Source organism: Cupressus sempervirens, chromosome 7, assembly GCF_028749045.1.
Source record: "Cupressus sempervirens isolate cs-2001-9-10 chromosome 7, ASM2874904v1, whole genome shotgun sequence".
NCBI classification, from domain to species: Eukaryota; Viridiplantae; Streptophyta; class Pinopsida; order Cupressales; family Cupressaceae; genus Cupressus; species Cupressus sempervirens.
The window spans coordinates 541,155,971-541,170,743 of record NC_143124.1 but is presented as its reverse complement, the minus strand read 5'-3'; the positions used below and the strand labels follow the sequence as shown (position 1 = coordinate 541,170,743).

Sequence of the window (14,773 nt, the reverse complement as noted above, 5' to 3'; positions counted from 1 at the left end):
CCTAGTGTTACAACTTCGGCTACTTAAGGACCTACTCAATCAACAGGAGGAGGTGATCAACCCTCAGAGAAGAACATCTCAATAGCTCTAACTTGCCAAGGCGGTCCTCTACCAGTTATTGGAGCCCAAGCCAACACCGGAGAAAAGAGGACCAAAGAGCTGAAAGATGGTGTTGCTGCTCCAATTTCACCTCCTCATGTGACTGCTACTCCATCTCCTCATCATAGCCTTGGTCCATCTGCAAGCACTCCCCTTTTGAAGCTGACTAGTTCCCCCATTTAGATAGTAGAGATCGGGGATGAATAGAGTAGTAGCAGCAAATCCACTGAATCTGATGAAGCCGCAAGGAAAAATCAAGAGCAAGAGAAAGTCTCGAGTTCTTCTAGGCTTCTATTTCAGGATCCTAATAATCCTTTTTCTACAACTTCAGTGCCAGTGACTTCAGTGAGGAAGAAGATGTTTAGTATAGAGTCACTTGGGGCTGCTTCTAAAGTGATCATCATAGAGTCTTGGCTAGAAGATACCTTAGAAAGGAAAAGAAAAAGGAAATAAGAGAGTATCCCTGAAAAGGATACTGTATCTCAAGTAGTTTTCTCTAGATCTATAGTAGTAAAAGCTAAGAAGCAAAAGACTTTATCAATACTGGGGCAAGATCTAAAAATAGGACACTTAACAATGGAGGTAGCAAAGCCAAACAAAGCAGGGAGAATTGAGGACATGACACCCAAAGATTTCACTCTACATTCAATTGATCTTGGAGAGGCTAGGCATGATACAAAGGTGGGCCTTTGGAGATCAAGTAATGAAGTGATAGAAGAACAATTGGAGAACCTTAAATTGTCAAAAATTAGAATGAAGGCCGAGATTGAAGAATTGAAAAAATTTATTAGGCAATTGGTTGTTCCATTGGCAACCATTAGTAGTGTGCCTGCTACTAAGAACCCTACTCTAGAAGAAGTGAAAGCCTTCATCTCACAGCTTCAAAAGGATAGGCATTTTGGCCAGATCAGAAAAGAATGGATTGAGAAACTCAATGCAGATGGAGCTGTTTTGATTGATCAAATTGGAAATGTTATCCTTCGATTTGAAATTGAGAAGGATAATATCATTTCTAATCACAACACTTTGGCCACAGAAAAGGCAAGGTGTGATGAATGTATTTCTCTCTTGAATATGGTCATCCAAATGAAAGCAAAAGAAGTAGTTGAAGTGAATATTTTGAAGAAGTGGACAAAACCTCTGTTCAAATGGCTTCAAAACATGCAATTTAAGCAGGAGATGATTCAAGAGGCTGAAGAAGGACTCAAAGAAACAAGGGAAAATGTGAAGAAGATCCAAGACAGAGCATTTGAACTCATGTGAGGATTACACACTGACCCACAAAATAGTGGGCAAGGAAAAGCTCTCATTGGGGTAGAAGTAATGAAAAATAATGAAAAATAACTTCTCCACATACTCGAGTAATCTATCTAGAATGACTTCAAGTGGTCAAAATAGAGTGGTAGAGTTGCAGATGCTTGCTGGATATGTACATGTGGCTGCTAGAGAATTGACAAGTCAACTAAATGTAGTAAAGGAGTTGGCTCAGGAGCATTCAAAGTGGCTCTTAAGATTCACTAATGTACATGTGCCTAGTCATGAAGAAATGATCCCAATTATAGTAGTTTCCAAGGCATATAGGGCGAAAACTGAAAAGGGAAAGAAGTCTAAGTAATTCATTTGACACTCCCTTTTCATTTTCTGATGTAAATTTTGCAAATTATGTAAATTTTGTAATATGACAAACTGGCATCTTGTCATTTGTCATCCTCAGAAGATGAATCGATTAAAATTTCTATTGTAACGGTCATCTCTCAACTCTATATGTATGAAGTTAAATGATTAATGAAAGGTCGGAAATTTTTTGGTGTGAATTACTTTTTTTTTGTAGAGTCAATTAAATGGTATTTTATGTTAATCATTTTCTATTCTAGTAGATATTGTGTTTAGTCTATGTTTCCTTTTTTCTTTACAATGAATTAAGGAGGAACAAAGCTTCTTTCCCCTATTTTCAAGATCATGAATGGATGTGATAAGTATTGTTATGATTCATTCAGCTAAAAGATTTTGTTAACATTCTTGATTTATTAGTTATAGTTTAGATTTGAATTTTGGCTTATTCTAGCCTTATGCGAATAGATTTATGGATTCATAAGATGTGTGGGTACGCGAATCTATTTCAATATTGAGAATTTTTTCTTGCCTGAATTAAGTTCTAGTTAGGCTTAATTTGGTTTGCCTCTTCTGCTCTTTGGTTAAGAGTATACCCCGCATTAGTTTTAGGAACAAAACATAATTCCTTGAACATCATTCACATAGGGAGCTGTACCTACCAATTCAGAGAGAAGCTAGTCATCAGAGAATGGCTTTTCAACCATTGTAAATAGATATTGTTCATCATTCGGGCATTAAGAGTCATATTTTCACAAGAAACAAGAAAGGACAAATCTGTTTACCAACAGATTTTTGGCGACTCTGCTGGGGAAATGAACAGTTGCTTGACCAGAAAGCCTATGTCATGAGGGAAAATGGTACTACCTCATGAAAACATAATTCTAGTGCTCCAACCTAATCTTGGTTTTCAAGATGACCAAGAGGATATAATTTCATCTGTTAACACATTCGTTTGGAGGCACAGAAGGAACACTGAACATTATTAGAATGCTAGCTAGGTATTAGAAGAGGTATAAAGAAGAGCTGAAGCCTGTGAAAGAGCTGTTCAAAGGAGAGATATCCAGAGAGAGAAAAGAAAATTAAGACAGTAAGCTTAGAGATAAATTAGACCCAACATCCTGGAACAATTTAGGTTCCTCAAAAGTACCAAGGAACAGGCTGGGCAAGATTCCACCTTTGATAGACTAGTAGAGCTCGGCTTTCCTATTTTAGATGTTCCAAAGCAGAAAGGTGAAGGTAAAAGTTGGAGTAGACCCCCTTCCCCTGTTAGAAATCAAGACGCCAACACTTCACATTCCACTTGTCAGGTGTTAGCACTTTGCGGAGTTACTGCCCCTCTAGTTATTAATTTTCCACCATATACTACTAGAACAATCATGGCTGCTCCATGGGCCGCGGCAACAGGACCATTAGTGCTAAATGCTTATCACCCACTTTCGGCTGGCTTAAGGAAGAATTTTCCTAGATTCTCAAGTGATGGAAAAGTCACTATAGATGAACACATTAAGGCTTTCTTTGTGGCTACTCATATCTGAGGAGTGGGACATGAAGATGTTGTTATAAGATTGTTCGTAGAAACCCTCACAAATAGTGCAACAGATTGGTTTTATCATCTACCTGACAGCTCAATAACTGATTGGGACATGATGAGAACTGAATTTGAGGCCAGATTCAAAATTGCAAAAGATGAACACGCCTTGCTAACACAGTTGACTTCAATTAAGAAGCAACCAACTATGAGCATGAGGGATTTCATTGTCAATTTTAATAAGATTAATAGCAGAATTCCTACTGTTGATAGACCCACACTTGGCAATCTAAAAACTTTCTTTATTAGTGTTATGCCTCCAGATATCAATTATGATCTAAGAAGAGCACGCCCCACTGATCTGGCTGACGCACAGAAGAAAGCTATTGAATGTGAGGATGATTTAATTTATATGGGAAAATGGAAACAAGAACTTCAAACTAAAGGGAGTTCTAGTAATACCACATCATCAGAAGAGATGATTCAGAAGTTGTCTAATGAACTAGTAGCGATAAAAAAGTACCTCTTATCAACAGAATTATCAAAACTCACTAGGAAGAAGTAATGAAAGTAGATTTCTGCAGTTTACAGGTTCATAACCTAGGTTGCAAATTGAAGTTGCACCGAAAAAAGGAAATATGTGCGTCTTTCATTTGACCACAGATCATGATAGTGAGAATTGTCTAGAGACTATTCGTATGATGCAGTTGTTATCTACTAATGAATTAAATATTGCAGCTATGTGTTCAAAACCTGATTCTTGTTCAAATGGTGACTCTAGAAATTTATTTTTAGAATATGAATCAGATTCCAAATCAAGATATAACATTTACTACCAAATAATTTTAGGTAACTTACATTGGGTTTGTAGCCATACCATAATTCATAGGGAGTTTTATGTGAGTCCTTATTCAATTGTACTCAGTTCAAAGTATGAACTACAGTGCTGATGGCTTCCTTCTAGTATATATTTGATAGCAACATCATTTTCAATTATTAGAGTCCTTGCACAATCTATGATGGATTTGTTTCTTCTTTCAGCTATTCCATTATGCTCAGGAGTACCAAGGGCTATACTTGCCTTTTGATTCCTCTTTCAATGCTAAAATTATTGAATTCATTGGAGATGAATTCACTACCTTTGTTTGATCTCAAGCATTTCAATCTTTTTCCAGTTTCTTTTTCTACTCTTGCTAGAGACCATTTGAATTTCTCAAATGCCTTTGATTTTTCTCTAAGATACATAATAGTCATCATTCTAGAGTAGTCATCAACAAAAAGAATAAATAATTTTTCTCCACTATAACTTTCTATTCTAATCGGTGCACATAAATTAGTATGCACAATTTCCAAGACATCTTCAGATTGATATTTTTTGCTCTTAAAACTAGTCTTTCCCATTTTGCCAATCTGACAATTTTTTCATAATCCAACATTTGGTTTCTTCAAACTAGGGATACCTCTTACTTTTCTGAATTTTCTTATCTTGACCATATTGTCAAAGTTTACATGACAGTCTTCTATTCCATAACCAACTTTCTTCCATTTGAGCAATAAAACATGAGCAATCACCAAGATCAAGATAAAATTGGTTACCTCTTGTTTGTTTGCCTAATCTAATCAAATTCCCTTTGTCATCCAACAGCCTTGTCTTGCCATGCATGAATTCTACCTTGAATCCAATGTTGATCATTTGTGTCACAGTTAGTAGGTTATATTTTAGTCCTTCAACCCAATAGGCATTGTCACATACAAGTTCATTGGTTAATGAGATTTAGCCTTTCCCTTTTATGCAACAAGGTTCATTGTTTCCAAATCTTGCACTGCCTCCATCATAGTGTTCAAAGTGTTCAAATTTTGTTTTGTCTCTAGTCATATGATGTGAACATCCACTATCTATGATCCATGTGTCATTTTTATTGACATGAGAGATAAGTGCCATCTTTTCTTCTTCTTCATCAGATTCATCTTTTACAACAATGTATACTATTTCATCTTTACTGTTATCAGAATCTTTAGCCATAAAACAAGTCTTCTTACCTTTGTCTTTGAAAGATTTGTGACTTTTGGATTCCTTCTTGCCTTTGTACTTGTCTCTCTTCTTCTCATCCTTTCTTTCTCTATTTGGACACCTGGCAGCAATATGACCAATTTCTTCACATGAAAAGAAGATTAAAGAAACTTTACCTTTGTACTTTTCTCTACCTCTAGAATATTTTTCTGTAAGTAAAGCTTCAACAACTTCAAGATCACTATCAAAACTTTCCTCTGTTTTCTCTTCACATTTTGACTGAATGTCTTTTATTTTCTTGCCTTTCACTTTGAGTAAAAGTTTAGCTTCAAATGCAGACTCAAAATTTTTGGAAGCTAGAACATAATTGTCAAATTTGTCTAGCTCAAAAGCTATCAATCTTCCTACCAAGGCATCCAAACTTAACTTGTGATTTGGGTCAAATCTCTTTTCTTGAATAGTAGATACTCTAATTGCATAGATAGGAAGCAATGTTCTAGAGAACTTTACTTTAAATAGTTTCTTCCTTGATTTCTCCTCTAGAAGCTTTGATTGCGCTGATACTAGCTTTGATTCTTTCCACATATTTGGCAACATTTTCATCTTCTCTCATTCTCATATGATCAAACTATCCTCTAAGGCTTTCTGCTTTGGCTCTTCTTACATTGTCATCACCACCATAGATATCCTTTAGCTTGTTCCACATATCAAAAGTAGTTTTACATTCTTTGATCTCATCAAATTCATCATAGCTAAGAGTAGATTCAATATCAATCATCATGATGTTATGGTTCTTTTTCTCAACAAGATATCCAATAGATAATGTACCAGTAGGAGTTTTGTATTCTTCATTAAGGTATTTTTAGCCTGAATCACTAATGGTGGCCAGATGAAGTCTCATGAGTCCCTACCATGCTGAAAAGTTATCTTTGTTTAGCTTTGGAATCTCTCTCTTGTAAGACATCTTGATCTTTACCTTAGCTCCTTGAAACCTTTCTTTCTAGCACCAAAAGCTTTGATACCAATTGTTGGAAATATAGAAAGAGTAACTGTGAGGCGGGGGGGGGGGTGAATCAGTTACCACTAAAATAAGTTCCAGATCCCTTAGATGTCAACAATATAATTTAGACTAAGAAAACTAATTATTGTTGATGCTTGATAAACAAATAGAGATTGTTGTAACTTGGTTAATGCAGAGTGTGAATTACTTTGTGAATCTTAAGATGTTATCATTAGTTACTTGCAAGCATAAGAGAAATAACATGACCACATGAGACACCAGGATTTAACATGGAAACCCAATTTGAAAAAAAAAACACCAATGTAACTAGTTACTATTTTTTACTCTTCTGAAGTGAGCCCTGATAGGAGCCAACCCTGTTAAAGGTTACAAAACACATTGTTAGGTGTGACCTTGTTAGAGGATTTAATCACCTTGCTAGGAGTGGCCTTGCAAGAGGTCTTAAAAAATTCAATGGGATTGCCATCTTGTTAGAGGATTTGCAATTGGCTATTAAATCAACTCTGTTAAGAGATTTTGGATCACTACTACAATGGTTAGAGAGTAACATTGAAATGACCTGATTGTGATGCAACTACATTGTTGAATCCAAATATCTTTTCTTCTTAAACTTGATCCTTCCTAATCGAATATTACTTTTTTGCTCCACAAGGATACCTGCTTATCCTTCAAGTTTGCTTCTCTTTTCTTTTCAATTCAATCAACACACTTGCACACACACTAGAAATCTCAACTTGACCTTTTATTTATACCTTTCAAAATGTCAAGTTGGCCCAAATTCAAATTACAATAACCAATATTCATCATCATACTTGGCTACAATCAATACATAAAGTAATTAAGCCTCATATGCTAAAACAAGAAAAAATCCTTCGTAAGCCGACCTTTCTCGATAGGCACTAACTTTGAAATGATTCTCTATGTTAACCAATAGAGGCTTAGTTAACATTGTGAACTTGCAAAAATCCTTTGGCAACCGAGTGAACTCAGTGAACACTAACTCTATCCAACTTTTCCTTCATTAATTGAGTGAGTTCAGTTAACACTCTTTCCTACCTAAATTCCTTTGATGCCTGAGTGAGCTCAGTAGATACTATCATCTGTTCAGAGTAAACCTATGAATGCTTGGTAGACAAGGAAGACTATCTTTATTGACCAAGTGAGCTCAGTTAACATTGTCTGTCAACTGATATGATATTTGTGTAACATCAAAGACAACACACAATTAATCAATTGCATCCAATAGATCCAGTGGGTTCTCATGGCCTATTGAGGACATTAGTCTTACAATGTGGGTCCAAAATGATTACAAATGTTTCCCAAAGAACCTTATTCACTTTGATAATTGGAACTACCTAAATAGATCTATTTGAGTTCTTATTGAGTTAAGGTGTCTCTGCATCATTGTTCCTTGTGCTAATAATCTCCCTAGGGGGATTTTACCACTTACTCCTCCTTGTCATGGGGATCTAGTGATACTATGGTCGAGATGGCATGTAAAAAAATCATTTTGTAAAATCTAACTATTATCACCACATTGTGGGTAAGCCATCTACCCACTCTTGAATTTGATAGCTAACTTTTCTACGAATCCACAATTGATGGCCACTATTAATATGTTGTTGATCTCTTTTGATGTCTATGGTGTAGTGCCTACCCCTAGTTGACTTTTCATATTATATTGTCGAACTCTTTTAGGCCAGCTTTATGTTTATGTTTGATGATTAGTGACATTTATTTTCCAAATTGTTGGATATTATTTCGTACTTAGTTGATTATACGATGAGTTACTTTGGCACTAATTATTTTGAATGTATGCATGATTATTATTCGATGGTGATACTTGTATACATTGATTTTAGTTATTTCATGATGATAGTTAGATGGATTATTTATGTGTTTTCTATGGATACTTACCCCATACTTGCATGTGTATGGTGTACCTGTATGTTTTACTTTATGTATGATGTTTCTGATATGGTTGAGGGAGGGAGTTGTAGTGACCTGCTAGTCAGGATCTACATGATGCACCACTTCCCACCATTGCCTATTTAGTTTAGAATATATGTGTATGTACATGTGTGGATTTTATGCAGATTGTAGGTACCGAGTATCGACCTATCTGAATTTTTAGGATGAGCGTACCCTATCATAATATCTCAATGGTAAGAGAGAGAAAATAACTCTTGAGTCTAAATCCCATCCTTAAGCCAATTGTTCTAGAAAGTAGGACAAGTATCTGAGATGTTCACCTTTTTGAATTCGTCAAGTAATGTAAATTCATGATTCATCTAGTTTTTAGTACTTTATGATGGGTTTTCGTAGTTTGTCTTGTGGATCTATGGTGATTTTCTATTATAATTGAATTGAATTAAAAGAGTATTTAATGATTTAATTAATAAAAATTTTATTAAGAAAATTTGATATTTAATTAATTGAGAAATTAATTAAATAAAAGAATTAAATTTAAAGATTTAGTTAAAGCCTAATTTTGGGTGTAATAATATTTATTTGATTTAATAATCATATATTTAGGAGTTCATTTTAAAATAAATGTGAAATATACTTTTTTACTTAACTTAATAAATTATATTTTTATCAAAAACATCTCAAAAATTAATTAAAGAGAGGAAGAAATTCATTAAATAATGATATTTTAAATTGCAAAAAATGTGCATGAATTACAGTGGCTTGCCACTTTTGCCTAAAAAAAGAAAAAAAAAGTGCATGAATATTAAAATATAATAAAAATAACAAAAGATAAAGGGGTTTTCGTGTGATTACACGGTCAAAGCCCTAAACTAGGGGAGAACTATTTATTAGAGATTGAGAGTTTATTTTTCAATTACCTGCTGGTTTTGGAGGAGCAATTTCGGAGAAGGAGGTTTTCAAATGAAAAAGGGAAAATATTTGCGTGCTCTGTGCATTGTCGTATTAGCATCAGATTTAGGTAGATGCTTGTGGGTTATTTGTGTAGTAGATTTCCATTCTTCAATTTCTTATATTCTCCGTGTCTAGATAAATCTATTTTTGGAATTTTAGATTTGACTAAAAACCCTTGTGATTGGAAATATACTGCTTTTTTTCTCTTGATTTTGTTTGTGAACAAATTAATTAAATTGAAACCCTTGTTGTATATTTCATCGATCTTCGTTCTAAGATTACCTATATAAGAGCATTGAGATTTTAGAAACCCTCGTTTTGTTAATTTAATATGATGGTATTTTTAATCAGGTAGGGTTTTGGGAGAGAAATTGATTTATAAAATACAACAAAAAAAGAGATTGTTCATTCAGGTTTTTTTTTTTCCAATTGTTCATTCAGGTTTTTTTTTTCCAATCAGATCTAAATTCACAATTTTTATTAAAAATATTATTAAAATAGATAAATTGAATTGAGGGGGGCCATGTTTATTTCAGAAAAAAAATAGTAATTAGAGGGCGAGGCCACCAAACCCTTACCCCCCATGTCTTCCATAGGGTGGGGCAGCATATTGTTGCAGGCCGACAAGCCTTTAAACACGACGACTTTCGTTTAAATTTTTTTATTAATTAATTTTTTATTATTTATGTTTTTGTTAACAATTTTTTTAATTAATATTTTTTATATAATTTATTAAATATTTTAATTAAGGTTTGAAATTATTTATAAATTAACTTAATTAATATTATTATTAATTAAGGCAAAAGTCTTCAACACAACAATAACTTGCAAGCCTCTCATGTGGGAGATCTTGGGTTTGAATCTACCTTCACTTAACATATAACAATAATTAATTCAAACAAATAATAATAATTAATCTAGGCTTCGGTCATTTACCAATCAAAAATAACAATAATAATAATTTTTTATTGCATGTTAATTGTTAATTATTATTCAATTATTTAATAATTATTATTTAATTTGTTTTATAATTGATAATTATCATTTAATAATTTAATAATAATAATTTAAATTATTTTATGATATTTAATAGAGGCATTTTTAGTTTCAAAGGTTAATGGTATTGATGCATTCGAATCTAAAAGTGAAAATGGGTTAAGTTTTAAGGGGAAAATTGTAAAACTTTATCAAACTAAAAACTTACAACGAAATGCAAACTTGACCTTACTATTAAACCAAAACTGTGTGTTTTCAAAACCAAATAGAAACTATGAAACTACACTGTCAGTTGTATGTTTTCTTGTGTGTTGGGTTTTGGGTTGACATAGAGTGTTGACCAATTTTAGGATGTCTACTAGAGGCCGGGAGTTATTGTTCTCGGTAATGTCATGTGATGTCATGAATTTGGTTTATGTGTACTTGATCTTGGATTAGTCATGTTAGGATGATCATATTGATGAAACCTATTATTTTGATTAGTGATATTTTGATGCTTTCCAGTTGCTTGTTTAAGAATTGATGTGTATTTTACAATCATATGAAACTTTTTGCTTTTATTGAGCTTAGGGTAGGTTATTTGTATGTTATGTTGGGAAGTGGCTTGCAATGGAGGTTGGAGCCCTAAAGAGGTTGCCCGGGTAACCCATTGTAGGTTATTTTAATAAGTGATGACATTACATTAAATGAGAGTAAAATGAATTAACAAGAGTCATTGTTTATTAGTAAAATCACATAACTTAAATTTGATTCTATGTCATAGGACCCTTAAGATATGTAGTCTATTAATGCGTTGTTTATGTCTCAGTGTATGTTATTGCTTCTGCTACGTTTATAACTATTATGTATATTATCTTTTCAAAAAAACAAAAAAAAACGTAAACTTAGTAAAACTTTAGGTTAATTTCTTTTGGGTTGTCTGGTTGAGTGTTACATATAGTTTGTGGTTATGTGAATTAGTTATTGATTGATATAAGAAGTATTCAAAAATCTTTAATCTCTATAAATAATTAAATAGTACGTCTTTTTCTAACTTGTTATTTTATTATTAAATGGAGAACAACTCTATGAAGAACCATATTTTGATATTTAAAAAATAAATAAAAAATTAAAATTGAAATTATTAATATTTACAACGGCTATCCATGAAAAATAATATGAATGATTCAAATGCAATAAATTAAAAAAGACACAAAATATCTCAATAAAATTACAATTAACCATTAATAAACAAAAACTGATATTAACACATAAAATACAAATAAATCAATTATGAAATAGTCTATAATATAAACATATAGGAAGAGTAATATATTACAACAGAATAGCATCTGTATGATGGATTCAAACTTCTTCAATATATCCTACCAATTATTTTGAATATAGAAATATATAAACTATACAGGGAAGTAAACATGGGAAAGACCCTATGTAATTAAGGATAGGGCCTTCCTTCTCGACGGACTTTGTACTGAGTGTGGGATTTCAGTCAGTTTAAGGTTCACATGTGATTTCCTGGTTTGTTGAAATGATCCAATCACCTGCTGCATCAACCCAAGCATTACCCTCATTCACATTGCCTTGTGATAGTCTTCAATATAAACTGGAGAATTATTACTTGGATAAGCCTTGGATTTGAATATCTCTTGCCATTGTTCTAGAAGTGGGCCTGTGAAAAAGAAGCCTTATTTTAAGTGAGAGAATGGACAGGAAACCAAAATCATTCAAGGTAGTAGGAGACTGAAAAACTCACATTTTTGCATAGACCTTGAAAGCATCATATATACCCCATTGTGCTCCAGTCATGGTACCCACCATCAAGATACGAAGTGGCAATCCTCTAGTGAATAAGCCAACCACACCAATGCTCTTAATTGCCTACAAAAATGACAGATTAATACACATTACACACAATTAAAACTGAGAACAACAAGAAGAACTATAATAGAATATAGAAAATCAATTTATTTAATCAAATAAAAAACTATGTTTTAATTTCATACGAGTCTTTGTAAGAGATTAATCTTACATCCATCACACATAGACCGCTCCTACAACTTAGGATTGAAACCAAGTTATCTGCTGGCTGGGAAACAAGAGCACTAGAGACACCTGCAATGTAACCTGCTGCAAAGCTTACTCCCAACTGTACTGCTTTGGAGCACTTCTCCTTTGGTATAGGGATCATGTGCTTGTATATACCATCCACTGTTTTCTCATAGCAAGCAAATTTCACCATTGTATCTGTAAATGAAAAGCACCAATCTTAAATCATTTTGTTTATCAACCGAAAAGCTTTCTATAATAGATTTCAATAAAATGGTCTTGTAAGGATCATAAGCCGTGTACAATAGATAGAGCCATTCGAAGCATATACAAGTTCATATCCATTCCAATTGAATTGTTGAGTTCAAAACAAATACCCAGAAATCCAGATTAAACAATGTCAAACCCTAATAGTAATATGGCCTGTGGGGGAGGTGGAACAGGTACAAGCTTCCGAGGATAGGGGGAGAGAGGGGTCTTAATTTGAAACAGTTAGGCATGGGATTATATATACTGTACATATGGTACTTAAAAATGTTAGTTATGAAAAGATGTATTTCAATATAAGATTTAAAGATATGAAAGTATAAATACTTGAACATTGCATTTAATTGGAACATGGAACATTGAACATAAATAATCGAACCATCAAATAATCAATACTAGAATTACCCCGTCCTTGAAATTTGCTAAAATGAGAGAACAAAGTCCCCAAATCCCCCGTGCCTCCCTAACTTGAAAATATAAAGCGAAAAAGGGGGAACAAGTCTCCATATTACAGACATAATTTTGCCCAGAGATGCAGCCTAAACAATGATGCCAAACCCTAATGCTGATTTTGTTAAGCAATTGAAATGGATGCCAACTTACATGGAATTTGTCTTCCCCAGAGAGGCAAGAGGCCCTTGTAAAATCTATCAACAAATAAGAATCCATGAGATGAGTTTTATAACTGGAACAATGAAAAAGAAAGAAAGAGATCATACCCATTGTAGCCTTGGGTAGCCGAGATATGTGCAAAAGCTTGGATGAAGCCAAGTGTCATGTCAGGATGAGTTTGAACTTGAAGTTTAACAGCCTCAAACGGGCAGAGAGCTATGTCAGCAATTAACTCTGCTGATGCAGATCCTGCCATGCATATCAGACTCTTATTCTTTGGTCCAAAAATGTCAGCATAGAATATCTTGAGGAATTCATACAACCCAAATTTAATGGCACCCTGAGCACTGTATCCCACCAATGTAGGCAACCATCCTCTGAACAAAGCTCCCACGCCATGCTTATCACAAAGCTGTCCAAGTACACAACTAATGGTCTTATACCTCGATGGATTAGCCTGCAAGCAAAAACAATCCCTCAATTGAGATCTCTTCTACATTACATTACACCCAAATGTGAAGAAAAGCTTAATTTATACAATTGAAAGTAGACAGCACTCAAAATATTCAAGACGATTAAAACTGTGAGTCAAATTCAGAAATTTCTGCTATAGTCAAGTTCAAAAATTTCATTGCACAACTATTCAAAACACTGAAATTTAGAAATCCTGACAAGAGGAGGTTAAATCTAAAAATTATTTTATACAAAAGTTTTAACACATTTAAATTCAGAAATCCTATTACATAACAATTCCATAACAAAAATCTAAAATACTATTATTTGACATTTCAAATCAGTAAAATCTTGAAACGTTATTACAGAACAATTTGTCACAGCCAGATCCTGAAATTTCATTAAACAACAATTCGACAAAGTCAGATTCAGAAATTTCATTACACGACTATTTCACAGAGTCAGATCTAAATTTTCTAAAATATAATCAAATCCAAATGCACTATTATACAAGTATAATAAATTCCATAAACACCATTACCTAACATGTGAACTATATCATTCTACTAAATTTCAAAATAACAAGATCTTCGACTGTTCAAACTCTACCATTGATCAACAAAGTATATATACCTGCATGTTACATTTGACAAGATCAAATGGAGTGAGACCAGCATGTGTGATTCCACAGCTGAGAACGCCTCCACATACAGAGGTTAAATAGAATTCAAATGAATTCATTTTGGTGGTATGGATCAAACAAACTTACCAGGGATTACAGAGCCATTGAATTTAAGAGGGTGAACAACCAGTATGGCTATATATGTGGAGTGACGAATGGAAGGCATCTCTTAGTGTTACAAACTCAAATGCAATGCCATGTTTGCAATCTGCTGTTGATTACAATCTGATTCGAGAGTATATTCTTCGCGTACATTTTCGATTCCTCCATCACAATGTCAAGATGCGAGCATATTCTGAGCATCATGTGCTTATTATTATTATTGTTGTTGGTATCCAAAAAGTGAGCAATTATATCAATGCAACTTAAAAGCATGAACCAGTAAACAAAAGTCTGAAAAATAATTAATTAAATTTCTAACAGTGGATTTTGGCATTTTATAAGGTTATATAGTTGAAGTTGAAGTTACTTTCAGATTCAAGTTGCATATCATTTAGTAATCCTACATCATGCTGTAATGGAAGAATATATTATTATTTTAATTTATTAAAGTATTTTATC

General features: G+C 33.4%; 1 protein-coding gene across 4 annotated transcripts; it reads right to left on the bottom strand.

The window, feature by feature from the left end:
- Positions 1 to 11,405: 11,405 nt before the first annotated feature.
- On the bottom strand, positions 11,406 to 14,534 carry LOC149547902 (mitochondrial phosphate carrier protein 3, mitochondrial-like). 4 transcript variants are annotated; one of them, XM_089794811.1, is made up of 7 exons: positions 14,164 to 14,533; positions 13,436 to 13,534; positions 13,185 to 13,326; positions 13,069 to 13,112; positions 12,182 to 12,396; positions 11,906 to 12,030; positions 11,406 to 11,821 (listed from the first exon to the last, which is right to left on the bottom strand). In XM_089794811.1, exons 2-7 carry the CDS (start codon positions 13,449 to 13,451, stop codon positions 11,767 to 11,769), a joined length of 597 nt encoding a protein of 198 aa, XP_089650937.1. In that variant the 5' UTR covers positions 13,452 to 13,534; positions 14,164 to 14,533; the 3' UTR covers positions 11,406 to 11,766. The 4 variants fall into 4 exon arrangements, with proteins under 4 accessions (XP_089650937.1, XP_089650938.1, XP_089650939.1 ...); XM_089794812.1 differs by having other exon boundaries at positions 14,300 to 14,533; XM_089794813.1 differs by lacking the exon at positions 14,164 to 14,533 and adding an exon at positions 14,072 to 14,160.
- Positions 14,535 to 14,773: the final 239 nt, after the last annotated feature.

Bases quoted from the DNA above. Each gene is read 5' to 3' on its own strand.
- LOC149547902 (XM_089794810.1), bottom strand. From the start codon at position 14,271: ATGAATTCATTTGAATTCTATTTAACCTCTGTATGTGGAGGCGTTCTC. The intron at 12,397-13,068 runs GTAAGTTGGCAT...TTTCATTTACAG, and splicing joins CTGGGGAAGACAAATTCCAT to ATACAATGGTGAAATTTGCT. The intron at 11,822-11,905 runs GTGAGTTTTTCA...TCTTTTTCACAG, and splicing joins TTCAAGGTCTATGCAAAAAT to GCCCACTTCTAGAACAATGG.